An 18,608-nucleotide genomic window follows, 5' to 3' on the forward strand; every position below is an offset into this window, starting at 1 on the left:
TCAACTCTCTCTATACACCTTATTTCTGAATGAAAATCTCAGTAAAAGCATTATCATAGGAGCACCTACTTTTACCTGAAATTGAAAAAACAGTTACTGCCAGCAAAGAACAGAAGCGAGCAATACGTTGTTCCAGAAACACAGACATTTGTGCAGAAAAACAGCAGAATCACAAGCACCAACAAAACATACATAATGCCTAGAAGGTGAAGACGCTTAATACAGTTGTCACAACACTGCTTACCCAGCTTTTCATGTTTGAAAACGGAGGCTACAAAGCTTTCAGCAAACACTGCAGTGCTATATGAGGTACACAAACACCACTTTCTGTTTTTTTCCCCCATTTTTTTCTTCATACTCATCCAGAAGACAGCAGCACCATGGCACCACGCTGCCTGCCCTTCTGAGGGCAGAGATGCAAAAAGATGGACCCCCACCACCACACATCCCTTCAGAGAGAAATTCTCCAGCATCCATTAAAATAGCGCTATACAACCTGTCAGACGCCAAAAAATTAGTACAAGGTAACTCTGCGTAAAACAATCGAGACACAATTGGAGGTCCCAGGAGCAAAATAATCCTGAAAAGCCCGATTTCTGCCAGCAGGGGGAAGGAAGGCCGAGCTGTAAAGGCTCTCCCGCCCAGGTCACCCCGGGGAGCAGCCGGCCACCACCCCACTTTTTTTTTTTTTTTTTTTTTTTTTTTTGGGGGGGGGTCATTTTGTGTCACCGCCCCACTTTTCGGGGGGGGCATTTTGTGTAACCCCCACCCCGCGGCGGGGTGTGGAAGGCGAAGGCGCGCCGTACCTGGCGGCGCTGCGGGGGGAGCCGCTGGCGCTGCGGGGCGCCGGGCAGGACAGGGCTCGCCATCTCCTCAGGGGAGCCAAGCACGGGCGCAGCGAGACGGAGGAGGAGAAGGCGGCGGCCGCCATTTCCCTCCCGCCGACCACGAAGCGCAGCCGCAGCCCGGCGGCGAAGGGAGGAGCACGGGGCAAGTAGCGAGGCCGGGGGCGGGCTCGGAGGAGGCGCCGAAGGCCCTGACTGGGGCAGCGAGGCTGAGGGGCGAGGCGAGGCGGCTGCCCGGGAAAATTAAAAAACGGAGAGGTTGAGCCTCTGGTGAAGATGCCACCTTGCTGGGCTGAGGGCTTTGAGGTGGAGAACTCCTCAAGAGAAGGTACGAAGGGCGGGCGACGCCTTTGGGTTTTGCCCTGCTTGGATCCTGTGAGCTGCTGTTCCCGCCAAAAGGTGGCGTGGCCAAGCCCGGCCGCGAGCCGGAGCTGCTCAGGCAAGCGCAGGATCGCAGAAATGTTTAGCGTGGAAAAAACCCTTAAGGTCATCGAGACCAACCATCCACTAACACGGCCAAGTCCACCGCTAAACCACAGAATCATAAAGCCATGTCCCTAAGCACCACATCCACACGTTTCTTGAGTATCTCTGGGGATAGCGATGCCACCGCTTCCCTGGGCTGCCCCTTCCAAGGCCCAGTCATCCTGACTGTGAAGAAATTCTGCCTAATATCCAATATAAACCTCCCCCGGCACAATTTGAGGCTGCTTTCTTGCATGCTATCATTTGTCACCTGAGAAAAGAGGCTGACACCAGCCTTACTGTAGCCTCACTTCAGGCATTGCAGTATGATGCCCCGCATAATTCTCAGGTACGTCCTCTTGTTATCCCAGTGGAAATCTCATGGACTTCCTTGCGATTCATATATTAGTGCCTTCTGTAATATTTTATTGCAGATTTTTCACTACATCCAGAAGAGAACTAAACAAGATCTGAAATAGCGTACACAAAGCAGGCCAGAAAAGTAACAGGAATCTTACCTGCAGTACTGAGCCTACCTGAGAGTTGGCAAATTCCTTTATGAACCTAGGGAATGCTTTGCAAATGATACAACAGATTACTATGGCAGTTTCTGCTATAGCACTGGCAAATTTTTTGATCACTTAGATGGTCATATAAGGGCCATGGCTTAGGTGCTTACACAGAAGATATATGTACTGTTTTTTAATGAGGTATCATCCTAGAATGTTATTCTCTTCCAGTCTTGCGTATATTATTTAAATCTTCCCCTTTAGCTTGCCATCTCTTATTTTATATACAGTAGCAACAACATCAGTATGTACTACATTAATTGTAAAGCTTTCTTGAAAAGCACACTTATCTGAGATTCATTGACACAGTTATAAACACTATCTTTTATTTCCATGATTATTTTTTGTCACTACCCTGTTTGGAGAGAACTTAACATGTGAGGATATAGGAATTCTCATGAAAATTTATGGTCCTAAACAGAAACCAAATCTTTAAGACATAATTAGATCAGATTCTAAAGCAAAATACTGATGCTTATGTGCTGCTGGGAAAGGAAAAAAAAAAAAAAAAAAGTGTTTCCTTTTATTTCCTTTCAGGTAATCCTGAAAATGAAGTAGGTTACTTGAAAGATATATATATATATATATACACACACATATATATAATGAGTAGGTAATATATAAAAAGAAATAAAAGTTAAAGAGGTTAACAGAGAACATGACAGGGAACTGAGGAAAAAAAAAAAGTAACACATTAGTACTAAAAATTGGTATTACAGAGAAGAGAATTCTGTCAAAAGTTTCCTTTTGTCAAGGAAGAAGGTTGTCCACTCGTTTTATTTTTTATTTTTTATGTAAGACGTATACGTGATTACAAAATTTGGAATTGTTGCTGTTAAAGTTTTCCACAGACAAAATATCCAACAAATATTTCTCTCACTAGTTAGTACACTAGAAAAATGGTTTTATGATAAGTATTTTTGGTAAAATTTGCTATTCCAGTTGTGACTGAAAAACTGTTTTAGATCAAAAGTACATGAGTTACAGAGCATTTGGCAAATACAGGTGAGTATATTCTTATATTCAGTGATGATAAGCACAACAACAACAGAAAAACTATATTTTGCAAACTCATCTTTTATATCAATTGGACTCCTGCAATTCATATCAACCCCTAAAGACATATAAAACCAGGTATTCAATACCCAGTAATATGAGGATGAAACCTTTTTTCTTGTCCATAGGTGCTTAGTTAGGCCTTAGATCCTATTTAAGTTTTAAACTAAAATATCACAACTTTTTTTTTTTTTTTTTTTTTAATTAAATTAACTTTTGCATCATATTGGCCATCTCAGCCTTGACCTTGAGGCTACATCTATTAATAATTACCAAAAAAGAAAAAAGAAAAAAAAAAAAAAAGCTATTTATATCAGTGGTTCACACCACTGCCTTTTCCCGTCATTCCTGGAAAAGGATAATCTGAAAATCCATGTCTGCTGTAACAACACTTCAATCTAACAGCTCCCAGAGCAAAGCCTACAAAAAAGTGAACATATTACTACTGTTAAAGGTGCACTGAATACATTACATAGAAAACCTGATATAAATACTACAATAATAAAAAGTAGTAGCAAGTAGTAGTAGGTATTAACAATCCCATCAACCTAAAAATATCTCTTAATAGTTATTTGTGTCTAAATGGGAAGTTGATTTTTTTTTTTTTAATTTATTTTTTTTGGTATGAAGCCATATCACCATTCTCTCATCTTGTAAAAACCCTTATCAGGAAATTAGCTTAAAAAAAAAAAAAAATAAAAATGTGATTATTTTATTTTTATATAATTTCTTATTATATCCTGGGGGAATATTATATCTTTGTTCACTGCTCTGTTTTTTTCTTCTCTTTTTTGTCTTCCCAGCTGCTGGAAGCTGTGTATTTGTATAAGATAAAGAGGCTGAGAAGAACCACAGTCTTAGTTTAAGAAAAAAAATGAGGCTTACTTTAGGAAAAAAAATAAGACAAAAACATTTTTCCTCTTAGGTAGCTTTGTATTTAAAGAAATTTATTTATTTATTTATTTAACTTTCCAGACATTCTTTACTATCTGTACCCCCCTCCACCCCTCGCCTCTATTTTTAAAGAACACCGATATTCTGGATGAATGTTTCCGTACTCGCACAAAGGGATTTGCTTTTCTTCCCTGGTTTTCGAGGTCATGCTGGAAACTAGCCACCAGGAGGCGGCACTTCCACGCGTTAGTCTCGCTTTACGTTGTTGCCTCGTACTGGTGTCTGATGGTTTTTAGGATCTGGAAGAGAAAAATGAACCTTGAAGCACAGGCAATCGTTCAAACCCCCTTTTCCGTATGCTTGTCCTGCAACTATTAAGAGTCTTCAGGCTACCAGTCCACACAGCATGTTTAGCAAAATATTGGCTCAAGTACGCAGTTTTAAGGTATGAATTGAAGAAACAAATACCTTGCCAAGTCTGCTTTAATGAGAATTTTTTATTTTAGTTACTTTGGCATACCTTTCTTAGATGTCAAAGGAGTAAATCAATGCTCTCAGAGCACTCAAGAAGGCTTGAGCCCTCACAGAGTGCTCAAGTTTATGGATAGATTGGGATCAAATTTTGAGCAAAGGTTCTGGCGTTACTTTTAAAAATTAAATACAATAGGAATAATTAACCACAACAGTATACATTTATAATGCTTTTCACAAACTTTATTGGATCCTCTAAATGCATGTTTGGGTGGAGAAAAAAGGAAATTATTTTGATTTTATTTTGAATCACACAGTGGTCCATCCTAATACAAAACCATTAATACCTAGTAATAATGACTATTATTATTACTAATAGCTATTCCTAAATAGCTGCAATACCCAGGTTCTGTAGTCCATTTGCAAAAATACATAATAGTTTGACTTTTCCATTGTTTTTTATTCTTAGCCAAAGAAACCAAGTAGCCTGTTTGAATTGCAAGGAATGTAAAATGTGCTATAAATATACGCAGATTCTACTCAAATGGTGTGATTTCCCAGTCGAGTTTAGATTGGGTAAACTTGCAGGAGTCTGCATACTTGCTCTGCCACAACTCTTGAATATCTTGGCTCTGTACTTAGAACTCAGCGCAAGTGAAAACAAGGTATCTACTCAGTGCTGCCGCTCCTTGCTATGAGTGCAACAGCCGGAAGCATGGATTTTCAGCCTTGGAAAGCTTCTCTTAAGCTTTGTTGACATATGCTAATTGCATTTGTATTCTTTTTATGTAATTTCCAAATAATCATGAATAACAATAAACATTGCTGAGACTTAGCATGTGGTTTAACGACACAGCATAAATTATTTCTGATAAAGGGATCTTCCTATGGGTCTTACATTACAGGTTGTTCTCAGAAAAAAATGCCCATGAAAAATGTTTTTCTGACAACGTACATCAACAGAACATAAAACCAGCATTAAATGTTGATTTTGACTTCAGCATACTCATACAGTTAGCACTGTTACTGAAGCGAACACATGTTGTTTTGAGTTTACATCAAAGTAAATTTTCACTGAAGTCTCCAGCATAGCCATAGTAGTTATCTTCATTCTCGTCACTTGCTAAACTGTTCTTCAGCTGTCTTTTTTTTTGAAGCCCCTAGAACTCATCTAGCCACTAGACAGCTACGTTTTTTGGCAAAACATTCTTTTGTTCACCATCCCAGGATGTAGCTTTATCTCCAGTTTGTTTATATCACTCAAAAAAATGGAAAATCTAAAGACGTCACAATTTTCAACAGCTTTTTCATGTCAAAAATTTAGAAAAGATGTTAGTATAGCTACAGTTATCTGTATGAGACTCTAAGCTCATGGCATTTGGCTTATGAAAATATATACTGTCCCAAGTCTTCTACACAATTATAGACACTCTAAAATACCAGTCGCATGCATATTGCAGTTACTATTGCCTTATATTCCTCAACAGTTTCACCGTCTTTTATGGGAGGGAATGAGTGACTTGGCAGCAGTAATGTGCCAGTGGTTCAAAGTTCTCATCTTTTTTTATCTGGGTTTTTGGTTTGTTGAATTTTTATTTTTTTTAGAGGCACAAAATTTCTGTCTAATACAGGATTGAAATTCCATTGCTGACTATTTTTTTCCTTTCAGGCAAGGATAGATCGTCCCTTCTCAGGTTTCATTTCTGAGGGCTGAGAGGTGTTTCCTTCTGAACGCGCAACAGAATGCTTTTATGGCTGAGGTGAGTAGCTGATCAAACATGATGAGCAGGGCTGCAAAGGGCTTAAAGCTATCTGGGAAAAAAATACAAATACTGTGGTGGGTGGGGGCTGCAGAAAGACAGAGGCAGATTTAAATTGAGTTGCCAAGTTAATCTTGGAAGATACCTTGATGTGCTGATGGGGATTGATAAATCGGAGTCCAGGGACCAAGGGATATGGGTGCATCACTGTTGGAGAGCTTGTGTGCTGGCAGCTATCTGAGATCACCAGGAGAATTACTGGAAAGCACTTAAAAGAATCTATGAATATGTGCAGCTGAACTTGGGTGTTCTCTCTTTGAGAGAAGGGCATGGGAGAAAACTTATGAAGAAATTTCTTGTCATGTTCTGCTTTGCTTTAACTGTAAAAAAAATTAGGTCCATCTTAAATGATTGCATGGCAGCAGAAATATGGTTTAATACACTTATGATGATGAGTGCACTGTTCCTGGAAAGCAGAAAACACTGGTCAAAATCAAAGTGCAATCTGGTATATAACACCAATATGGCTCGACAAGGAATAAATTGGTCTTTTAAAAGCAAGTCTGTAATCAGTGTGTTTCTCAGGATCTACTTTTGTTTTCTTTGTATTTTAAAAAAACTTCATATAATTAGATTTTCCTTGTTCTTCAAACTGGACTATTTGCCATTTTAATTTAGATTTAGTTACAGACTTAATTTAAAGTTAATATTCAATGAGGAGGAGAGGAGTAGCCAACTTCTTGAAAAAAAAAAAACAGCTGTTGTGGCGTATATTATATTTATTGTCTAGGTACTACAGAAAGTGTTTTTCTGGAGACTGATATGAATCCAGCACTTTATTGAAAGGTCACCAATATAATAAAAGTTATAGAAGAATGTATGCAAAACATCCTAGAAATACTTATCAACAATCCATTGATGAGGAGCAACAAATATAGGTATCAAGTAGAGCATCGTACCTGAGATTACATACTTTGGGTAGGTATCAGAAGTAAAGCTGTGCTGCTAGCAGGTGAGAGGATTACTAAGGAAACTCTGGGCTGGGCTGAAAAGTCGTATTTATGCCAACGCACCAATCAGGAAAGATAAGGACAAATTTATCCTTAGTATAGTTCTCTTAGGTTAGTGGATGACTTTTGCTTATGATGCCAGCTGTTTCACATAGAAAACAAAGATGTTTTATCTTCTCTGTGCAAAACCATCTCTGTGCAGAGCATAAGAACCTGCTTTTTTTTGCTTAGCCTGACTCTGGAAAGGAAACCCCTTTAACTACAAGGCCTTCACTGAGAATGTGTTTTGCTACTTCACTGAAATAGTACTGGCAAAAAAAAAAAAAAAAGCAAAAACCAAAGCCTATAATAATTGTTGCTAGTTTGTCCAGTGAATTTCTACGAGCTGTTCAGCTCATTTTGAGAGATACTTTCTGTGTCGAAGAGGATGAATGCATCTTCACTGAAGCAGGCATCCCTCTATTTTTAAGGCTAAATTGAGTGTTCTTTACAAGAAATTATCCTGGCTTCCTACAGAGGTCATTGCAGAGAACGGACACATTATGACACTGACTGTGCTGAGGGGGAAGGCTCCAAAGAGGCAAGGAAAAACAATTGATTGGGAATTAAATTCATGGCTTAAAAAGGAAAAGAAGTTAATTTAAACCAGGTGATAGCTACAGTATGCCCCATGCTTTTGAAATCTCTCTAGGTTCTGACTTAACATCCCATTTCCAGGGAATGCAGCTTAGTTCAGGAACACAGAAGCCAAAACTAACCTCTTAACTCCAGCCAAAATAGTGTTAGCAGTGCTCTGTAGTTAATTATCTTGGGAGTGTCTGGAGTAGCTATGGAGGATTACTTCTTCTCAATTCGCTCTTGCCAGAGAGATGGACTCACTAATTTCCAAGATTGTTTCTGTCTCTAATTTCTCCTAGTTTCCATCCCTGGGGTGAAAATAACAGAAAATGTCTTTATTTTGTTTCTGATTCATGTACGGGTACTACAGTTACCAGCTATTGCTATTTTTAAAGTTTTATTTACCTCCAGGTGAAAACTCTGAAATGCAAATTTGGAGCAATTTTAAGTGCTGCAAACTCAGCATTTAATTTTCAGAACTGGAGCAAGTGGTGTGCTCAGGTAACCTAGAACGCCGATGGCATCCTGGCCTGCATCGGGAATAGTGTGGCCAATGGGACTAGGGATTGTCCTGTTGTACGTGGCACTGGTGAGACTGCATCGTGAACACTGTGTTCAGTTTGGGGCTCCTGAGGACACTGAGGACACAAGGACACTGAGTTACTTGAGCATGTGCAAGGAAAATCAATGTGGCTGGTGAAAAAAACTGGAAGAGAAGAGTTATGAGGAGGAATGGAGTTGTTTAGTCTGGAGAAAAGGAGGTTGAGGTGAGACTTCATCAAGTCTTTACAACTAGGTGGAAGGAGGTTGCAGCAAGGAGAGTGTAAGTCTCTTTTCTCAGGTGACAAGGGATGGGACATGAGGAAATGGTTTCAAGTAGTGCCAGGGGAGGTTAAGATTGGATATTAGTAGGAATTTCATCATGGAGGAGGTGGTTAAGGATTGGAATGGGGGCCCAGGCAAAGTGGTGGAGTCCCCATCCTGGACGTATTTAAGAGATGTGTGACCATGGCACTAAGGGACATGGTTTGGTGATGGGACTCAGTAGGTCAGGTTGAACTTGGTGACCCTGAAGATCTCTTCCAACCGAAATGATTCCATGATTCATATGGTAGTAGTAACCACCGTTGAGCACTCCTCTAGAGTAAGTAATTTCTAATTTCTCAAAGTATTCTGCTTCCAGAGTCTGCAACTGTGGATAACAAAACAGTTTCCTAGCTGTTCCTTGAAATATCTTTTTTTCTTTTTCTTTTTTCTTTTATTTTTTTTCCCTTTTTTAGCTAATCAAGTTTATTACAAAACTGTGCAAAGACTATCACAGTAATCACCCAAAGCTGGAACTTTAAATGGAAACCCTCCTTCCAGTTCCATGTTTCATGCCATGAAAAACAGCTGCAAGTTTTAAATTGCAAAATTAGGCTTAATGTGACTGTGTGTGTTTGACACACACATATATATATAATATATAGGCATATATTTGAAGTTTGGAGAGTATAGTCAGGCCTATCTTTCTTTATGCTTAGTACTTTTAGAGTTGCAAGAACTGATGACAGAAGGTCCTAGGTCGCATGGAGACTGAAAAAAGGGAGGCTTTTTATGTCTTGTTTTCCTAGCATTTATTGTTGGGCAATATAGTCCCATGCTGCAAGCTGGGTGGGAGGCAAAAGTCCAGGGTTGCACAAGAACATGTATTTCCATTGCTGTTTTAGTAGATTAGCTCGTATGTGAAGAAAACATATGACATAGAGGAGGAAGGAAGAATTGCAGCAGTCTTCACTGATCCACAATTTTCAAAAACAACATACAAACTAGCAGCTGTTCCAAGTGGTAAATTACCTCTGTCAGCTCTTTAGGGAAACTGGTTGTTGGCAGATTTTTTTGCCTCACTCTTTGATGTGCACCAGGTAGTCAAAGTAAAAATTCTGCCTTGGAGACTTGCGATTTTGCAAACAGCAAAGTCAAGTGGTCAAATGAAACTGGATGTAGCTCTGTCTGGAATTTGTGCTACTTCTGAGACAGCATTGCTAACAGGACACTGGTGCACTAAAGTCTGTTGAGTGGTGGCCAGTGCAGGCAGGACTTTCTCAAGGGTGTGGACAAGGAGCAGAAATCTCAGGTCGCCTATGAATTGCAGGAAAGGAATGGTGGGGCAGAAGGCAGGAGAACACACAGCATATTCATGGGTGTGGATTGGTGATGCCAAGGTTGGGGACGGAGGTTGCTTACCTGTGGTAGTTCCCAAGTGCCAGTGATGGTAACAGCTGGGTTTGTTCTCTCCCGGTTTATCAAAACACAGAGTGCTTTGGTGTTGCAACACAGTAAGACATCACCTATACCTGTGCCTGTTTTCCACAAGAGAGATGAGGAGGGACTAAATCCAACTTCTCTTAACTGTAGCAGACTGCTGAGTGAAGTACACATTAATTTCACAAGAACAGCCGCTCCAGATAGGATTGAAGACCCATCCAGCCTGGCCTTGTCTCCTTTGATTGTAGCTAAAAACTTACTTACTTCTGGGAAAGAATAGACCAAGTATGGGGCAAGAATTTCCCAGAATTGCCCCTGTACTACCAACAGCTCATGTTCCACATACTTACTGAGCTAGTCTTTAGATTTTTTTTTTCCATGTATCTACACATTATCCATAGGAGACACTTGTAAGCTCCTAATATTTGCAACATCCTTGGCTATGACTTAGCCACATGTTATGTGATTAACCACCTTTCTTTGGTTTCCAGCTGTTTGCTGCAATCAGGCCTCTGAGCACATCTGTGTAATTCTGAGGCATTAAGACAAGAGATTAAATGTGGGCTACTTCCTTTAGTGGCCTTTCAGTATAAATGTCTTATTGTGGCATTGCTCTAAATAGAAGCATTTCCTACACTCATAGGGCTATTGCAGTGGTCTCCCAGGAAAGCCGTGTTTGTCAGTCTAACCTAAAGGACTGGATTTGGGGCTTTCCTGCCCCTCACGCGATAAACCAAGCAGCCATGCATCCGTCTGGCATGCCCTGTGGAGCCTCTATCACAGTAAATCCATGTGATAAAAGTTGTGTGTATTAAACCCTGAATGCTTTTAAGCAAATCACTTCAGGGTAATTGTGAAAATAAACTGAACAAGAAGTAAGTAAACTGCAGGTTACACAAAGAGGAGGAGAGTGTAGTTTATTTCATAATTGTTTCTGTATTGTTGTATTTGTCATAACCACATAATGCCTTATCAGGCTTCAACAGATGTAGTAACCAGGCAAGTGGCACTGATCCAAGAGAATAATGGGAGCTGTTCTATTTTGCCCAATGTCTGTTTAAGGTAGGGTGTGTGCATTTGGCATGACAGCTACATCTGAATGTTTTGTGCAGGAATCAATCCACTCTGTAGCAGACAAATGGGACAGAGTAGGGAACTGAGTGTGTTGATGTGATAAAAAAGTCCTCTATTTACTTTTCTGTGCAAGACTGCTCGTTTTGAATGAACTGAGTAGTTCTTCTGGCTGTTCAGCACAAGTAACTTTCCTTAATGTCCATCTAATCCTGTTTTTATCTCCAAAGGAGATTCAAAACGCAGAGTGTCTCTTACATTTTAAAGAGGGCTTGCCACAACAGAAAAGCTTTGAAGTAAGACACCTGAATATCAGGCCTCACATGATTCTTATGACTTCGGAAAGAACTGGTGCGCACTCAGCTCAGCTCTTTAAAAACCCTAGTGTTACTCCTAAGACCCAGTTCTATACTCCTGGACTGTACCTCTGTCCTCATCTCTGTCCTACTGACTTAACTACTGCCTGTGTGTGCAGAAAGATTTGCGAGATGATGTGTAAAACTTATGCCAGCAGACCTTTTTGCTGCTAGAGATTTATAAAAAGTATGAATGACTAGGTAAAGATGGTTGTCAAGGCAAAAGGTAGGAGTGTAATTCATGTGGGGATGCTATGCGCTCTGTGTTGGAGTCATGGTGTTCCTAAATAGCTTTTAGGAACTAGTATAGTTTTTTAATTGCAAGGGACATTGGCAATGATTTGACTGTATTTAAATGTAAGCAGGATATGTGAATCTTTTATTTTGCAGTCTGTGGTTCCTGGCTTGGGTGGGCAGGAATGATCCATTAAACACAGAGGGAAATTTGCTGTGGAGACTAGCTGAACTCCTTCAAGACAGCTCCAGCTGAACTGGGAAAGAATTAGCTGTTCTATTAAGGTCAACTGCATGATTTGGCGCCACTTGTGGTCTTAAATATAAAGTGCTGGGGTTTTCAGCATTGAGGTCCAGTAATTCTAAGAAATATGAATGGTAAAGTTAAATTTAGGGCAAGGTTTTATGTTGGGGTACATTAAATTCTGTGGAATTAAGGTTAATAAATTTGCATAAAAGATAATGAACAAGCACATTTACATGGGTATGCATTCTCTGGTTTAAAAATATTGTGTGTAGAGAGCTGTTGAATAGTATGTGTGTAGAGAGAACAAGAGGCATTTATTTTAAATCCCTCTTGAAAATGAATTAGAAAAATTCTGCAATTACCTAATTTACACAATCTGACCACAGTGGATATTTCCTAAAAAACACAAGTATCAGTCACCTACACAATGTTCAGCTCCAACCAGCTGTGCTATACAGCTATATATTTTCACTTTCTTCAGCCTTTCCAACTTTGTGGTAGTGGCACAGCAGTGGATAATGTCTGGAATTTGACAGCTACTTACAAAATCCTTTCAATTTCCTCTTGAGAAGTTGAGGGCAGACACAACTGCACCCTAAAAAACCTCTGGGAACATAACTATAGGGGCATAAGCCCTAACACGCAGACAAGCTTTTAAATAAGTTGTGTCCAGCATGTGAGGTAGATGTGCTGGCAGAACAAAAATACTCCTTATGGATCAGCAGTCTTTGCCGTGGCTTCTTGCAGCACGAATCTCCAGGGTAGCTTTCCAGAGGGACGCAAGCAGCAGTGTTGGTGCTGTCATGCTCCACTGCACCCCCTCGCCAAAGATGCAACTTTTCCTGACAGCACAGGCTTTCTTATCTTAGTCAAAAACACTGTCCTGGGCAAAATAATGTTTGTTTGTTTGCTTGCTTTGTTGTTTGTTTTATTTTTAAATTTGCTTTCACGTTACTATTTGAGTAACACAACTGAGTCAGGGAGCAAATTCCTTCCATGTTCCTAGATGACTCAACGCTTTTTTACCATTCTGAATATAGATAAAACTAAATATCTGCTGATGCGGAAAAAGTCTTTTTCTATTCCTTATACAGTTAAAAGCTTAAGATTTTTTATGCCACTCTTTAATGTATGTTTCAGAAGCATGAAGGAAACTGATCTGAATTGCAGCTTCTTCAGGTCCTGAATGTCAAGCAAAGGGTTTTAAGCACATAAAGATAAGAATAACATACATGTGATTTATCCTGCTCTGGATAAACTTAGCCAGAAAGGAAATAAACTCTCAGTGTCTGAAACCACAAGATATTTACAGCAGGATTCTGTTGCTGAAGTTGAAGCATATGGGCTCTGTCAGTATAACAAATCAAAAAAATCAGATTATTTTATTGTTAGTTTCTCAGTTTTGTAAATACAGTTACACTATTTAACTTTCTGGGTAGGTGTTAAAGCAGAAGACGATAGCTATTTTCTAAACTGTAAGCCATTATGTAGGATTCGAATGATTCTGATACTCTTTGAATTGATGCACTTCAACAGAATCATCTAAAGCTTCAGAGAGCAACACTCTCAAGCGCTGAGCCAACCTAAGGTGTTCCTGGTGCAGTTAGTAAGGGTGTTAAAAGTTCAAAACAGTTGATAAACTTTAATGTCCATGTCTAATAACACTGTAAAAACTCTACTTGTTCTGGAAGTGACACCTTGCTTTTCTAAACAGAGAAGCATGAAGCCAAACTAGAACGGTGTAACTGTGATATTACTAATTGTATTGGGATTGCTACAGATGTGAACCTGTTTTTTTTCTTACTTGCAGAGTAGTAAGTATGAACTGGAACAAGCCATCTGTATTTCAAAATCAGTGCCATCAGTTAGTGATACCAGTAAGCTCATGCTTTAAGTTCATAACCCATGAGCTCACTCACCCATGTAGACTCAACCGGCTTTTTGTCTGGCTTAGACTTTTATATGCTTACATCACTTCTAAAAATGACATTTTAGAAGTCATGAATGACATTCGAGGAAGTTCTTGAGGCTATTTTGAACCTTTTATCTTAAATCATTATTATTTTTCTTCTTTATTCCGCAATCCATCTCCACGTTAGACTAGGGTTTTGTCTAAGTAGGTCTTTAAGACATGGCAGCTCTGATGTTGCTCGTTTCAATCTTTAGTCTTCTATCCAACCACAACATTACTAGGGGGATAAATGTGTGTCAGGGGGTACTTGTACTTTCAGATACAACTCAGCTGTCATCAAAAGATGTGACTAAAACCTTCCACGTATGAAAATCCTCCAGAGTAAGCATGTGGTCAATTTAGTCTCAAAAATAATTTCTCTAACAACACTGTAAACCCCCACAGAAAAATAGAATGTCAGGAGAGATGGCAGCCAAACTTGATCAGAACCTGCTACCCAGTTCCTGTCCAATGCTGGGTTTAAGGCATATAATACCTTCCTGCCATTGCAATTACTACTATTTATGTGCTATGTAAGGAAAACTTTGCTAATATTTGAGAGATGATGACTCGTAAATAGGGTGTGCCTTTGGAAAAACCCTGAAATGAAAAACTGCTATTGCACAGAAGGAGGGAGAACTGGTATTTTCCATCGTTCAGTAAGCTATTCACAGAAAATGCTGATGAGTTCATTCACAGGACAAGTATTTAGCATTTAGTATTTATATATGGCAATCATGAGACAAAAGCATCTGCAGGCTACGTTTGCTCGTAGTTTAATTCTCTTGACTTCATTGAAGCAACTTCTATGTTGAACTTTACTGTTTAATATCAGTATAAACAGGAAATTTGAGACTGTTTTCTAATAATGCAAGGGTAATGTTTCACACCTTGTGACCGAGATATATTGTATGTCATGTGGGGCAGGACAGAAAGTCATTGGAAGAGTAGACAATTCAGATCATGGGAAAAATCCCATGAGATTTAAGAACTCTTATACTGCACGCTGTGTCATGGCATAGCTACTGAAGAAGAGCTCTAGAGAAGTCTTCCTCTTCAGTACCAGCTTACCTACCCTTTAACTACCCAACATTCCCTAGCAGGGCATGAAAATAATTTAATAATATAGAAAAGATTTTTCAAACCACCAAAGGCCTGTTGTAGTTTTGTACAGAAACGACTACTAAGGTACAGCTTGGTGGCAAAACAGAAACAGCAGGACTTTGCTGTAGTGCAACCCAGATGCAACCCTTCTGCTAGAAAAGTTTGTGTTGAGTAGAGTGAAAGTAAAAAGAAATGAGAACAGAAGTATGGTGGAAATTTATGTCTTGTTATGTGCTTTACCGTATTTCTCAGTAGGAAGCTTATCTCAGCTGGATGGTAAGAGAAAATACAGTGGGAGAATTTTGTGTTTTGTTTAGGATAAATGGATTGGCAAAGAACACATTTGCCAATACGTTTTTTTATTCAAATCCCTGCAATGTTTCATTTCATTGACAAGAGCAGATTTTTGTGTCTGTAAGAAAGATCCCTGAAAATGCTGATCTGCTGATTTGAAGAAGTGGGAAGACAGTCCTTCAGTGTTATACAGCATTAGAAGAGAGGAGACCTGGCTTAAAATTCTGGGATATTTATGACTTCAGTTTCCCCACCACTAAACCACAGGTGATAATAGGTCTTAACCTCCTGTAGATTGGAGATTTGTTTCTTCAATGTAGCAGGCTCTGAAGTTTTCTAAGAAAAGTATCTTTTTGGTCGCACACAGCAGTATGCGACTAATGTGATATAGAGAAATGTGGCCTGCATTATGCAGTGGTTTCAGAGTGTTGTTGTTGAAGTGCAGCATTTTATCAAAAATACAAAACTCTAGTGGACAGTTAAATAACCTGGGTATTTTCGCTATATAGGGAAGTAGAACAGCAGGCTGGTAAAGGCTTTTTGGTGTATATACTTATTCCTCCCAGTTAAAGTAGCTGGTCTAATAAAGATTATTAGTGATTTACTAATAAACATTATATATTTACTAATAAACATTAGTGATTAGTGTTACCAATAAGTTAAGAAGGATGTTATCACCAAGAAATCTTGTCTTGAAGACCAATAGACATCTGTTCCTTCTGACACAGAGTGACGCACTGGACAGAAGTGCCCCTTCCAAACCCTGGGTGCTGGAAATCAAAATGTAAAAATGAATCCCAAAATTGCACTTCTTTTCTGACTTTGAGTGAGTGTATAAATGAAGAATTACATGCATATTCATCATTTTAGTTTCATACAGAACATAGGCTATTTTTATTCAGCATGCCCCAAGCCTGAAAGGTGACTTCTTATGAGGATAATGAGGATACTATCTTCCTTGAAGTGAATCAGTATTTTCCACACAATTTCCTACATCTGGCATCAGAATGGCACATTTCCTTGTGACGTATGATGACATGGGTAACAATTTAGAGTGCCAAAACTAATGCTCTAATTAGTCAGGCCAGTGCAGACAGGAACAGGAAGATTCCACACCCTTTAAGGAATCTTTACTGTTTCATTCTTTTTCCAGATTTCCTTCTTGGTTTCTCATCCTTCTTTCCCTTCCTTTTAGTCTGAACTTGTCCAGCTTCTTTGGATCAGTTATCTTCATTAATCTCCTGTTCAGCTTTTCGAAGAAACTATTCCTATCAGCTCTTTCTGTGAAACCCGTATTACCTGAGCTGGGATGTAACATGTAGCTAGGAAGTAGAGCACCCTAGAAGGCAGCACATTGAAGGAGGTAAAAATGCTGCAACTAACTTTGCTGAGGTATTGATGTAAAGATTTATACAAGTGTTTCTCTTCTAGAATTATTGGTGCTTTCATTCTCGTTAACTGGATCCATTTCAGAATGCTGACCTCATTCATTTGCACATATAAACCAGCCTTGCAGTCAACATGCTAAGCCTTTTGAATGCAGAAATCTTCTGGTGACCACTTAGTCCTGTTTTTTCCCATAATTCACAAGAATCATAAAGTAGCTCATATTATTAAAGCCTCAAGTTATCCAAAGGTGGCAGAGAGTGCAAAATGAAAGAGGATGCGACATCCTGAATATGGCTTTACAACATGGATTTCAGCTAGTCCGGTCTGAATGTGATCTCACCCTGGTACTATGCACTCACTGGCATGCTCCCACAGCAGTATTCAGTGTGATGTCCAGTCTTACATCAACTTGGCATTACAGACAAGAACAAGAATGCTGGGAGAAGTGCAGAAATCACACTCTGCAGCTAACTTCCTGTTTAAAAAAAAACTATAGTGGTACATGAGTGGTGCCATACTTCAGGCTCCTAAATATCCCTGTTGGCAGCGTGCTGTAATGTATATTTTTCTGCTGGCACCATTTGGTGTTAATGTTTAAGTAGTGAATGTCCAGAGAGCTCTGGCTAATTGTTTTCATTCTCCATGCCAATTTACTCAGGACCAATATGATTTCATAACTTGGCCTTGCTTTTTGGTGGTTTCATTTCAGTGACAACTTTATTACTGAGAAAGGGCAGACAGAAAAGGTACCCTGAGATGGTGTCAGTCTGAGTCCAGCCAATTTGCTAGTGATGGGATGCAGTAGGTCCGGTTGAAGGTTGGACTCGATGGACTTGTTGGACTCTTCATAGGGACAGCCAGGTTTCTTCTATCTGCTATGACTGCAGGTGCAATGGAAGTACCAGGGTGAAAGCCCTCTTCTCTTTCTAAGGAACAGAGGACAAAACAACAGGCCATCAAGTTCTGAGTCCTCATTCAATGGGGGCTACACATTTAAAAGTACAATCCAAGAACGTACACAGGAAGTCATTCTCCTCTTACTTGACACATGTTGGCAGAGATGACTCCAAGTTTTCTTATACTTAGGTCTTTCCCACAAAAAAAAAAAAAAAAAAAAAAAAAAAAGTTGAAGGCAATAAGGGCATTAACAGTGTCCTAAGAATCGGCAGTACTAAGAATCTCAAATACTGAGGAATAGAAGTTACTTTTATTAGGCAAAGTGTCCCCTTCTTGCCTTCTGGACCCATCTGTTGTTTGCCCATCTGACTTGGAAAAACATTCTTCATGTTCCATGTCTGATAGTCACATAGGAAACAAGCCTCAGGGGACTTTTCTGTGCTGTTGAGGATAACATTTTATCTCCTCTGGTTTCTCCTTCCTGACATTTCTTTGGAAGAAGGCAGAAAAACTATTCCAGAGGTGATTAGGCAATGCATTTAAAGGCTGATATATGTGTCTGTCAATCAAATAAACCATACTGAATCATGCTGGTTCCAGGAACAAGAAAACAGTTCAAATCAGCAGAAGAAGTTTCTGAAATTGTGTTTTCTGTAGTTTACTTGACATGATTAATTCAAGGAGAATTTACGCACCAGTCCTAACACGGTTCCTGTGCACAGCAATGGTGCAATCTTTCAGATTATTTTCATTCTTCCTCATCATGCTGTGGTGTTTCTAAGTCATCCTTCCACACTGGAAACTGTAGTTTCCTTTTTTCATACTGACATTGCCATTCATATGGCCAATCTAGAATATGAAATCAGCAGCATGAGGATCATAAGATTGACTCAGCATACTTTGTGAAACAAACTGCTTTGTTTTATTGCCTGTTTCATTTCCGTAGGTGTATAGGGGAGATTTTTTTGAGTTCTTCACATGCAAGCTGACAAGTATCCTGTAAATGTCATGGCATTTCAATAGCCTTAGGACAAAAGCAGAAGAGCAGCTGCATCACCAACTCATTACAGGTTCATCTAGAACAGTATCTTGATACCCACAGTGACCAATATGGCATGCTCAGGAAATAA

The 18,608-nt window shown here is 39.4% G+C and overlaps 1 protein-coding gene across 4 annotated transcripts in view; it reads right to left on the minus strand.

Annotated features, from left to right (window-relative positions):
* The window catches only part of MTHFD2L (methylenetetrahydrofolate dehydrogenase (NADP+ dependent) 2 like), a 47,487-nt gene extending 46,470 nt beyond the window's left edge, over positions 1–1,017 (minus strand). The window contains exon 1 of one of the 4 annotated variants that reach the window (XM_035324007.1): positions 807–1,017. In XM_035324007.1, the coding sequence (XP_035179898.1) occupies positions 807–931 (125 nt within the window). In that variant the 5' untranslated portion in view covers positions 932–1,017. The remainder of the gene's footprint in view (positions 1–806) is intronic. The other 3 variants (XM_035324008.1, XM_035324010.1, XM_035324009.1) reach the window with 3 other exon arrangements.
* Between the last annotated feature and the right edge of the window lie 17,591 nt (positions 1,018–18,608).

Source organism: Oxyura jamaicensis, chromosome 4 (genome assembly GCF_011077185.1).
Source record: "Oxyura jamaicensis isolate SHBP4307 breed ruddy duck chromosome 4, BPBGC_Ojam_1.0, whole genome shotgun sequence".
Taxonomy (NCBI): Eukaryota; Metazoa; Chordata; class Aves; order Anseriformes; family Anatidae; genus Oxyura; species Oxyura jamaicensis.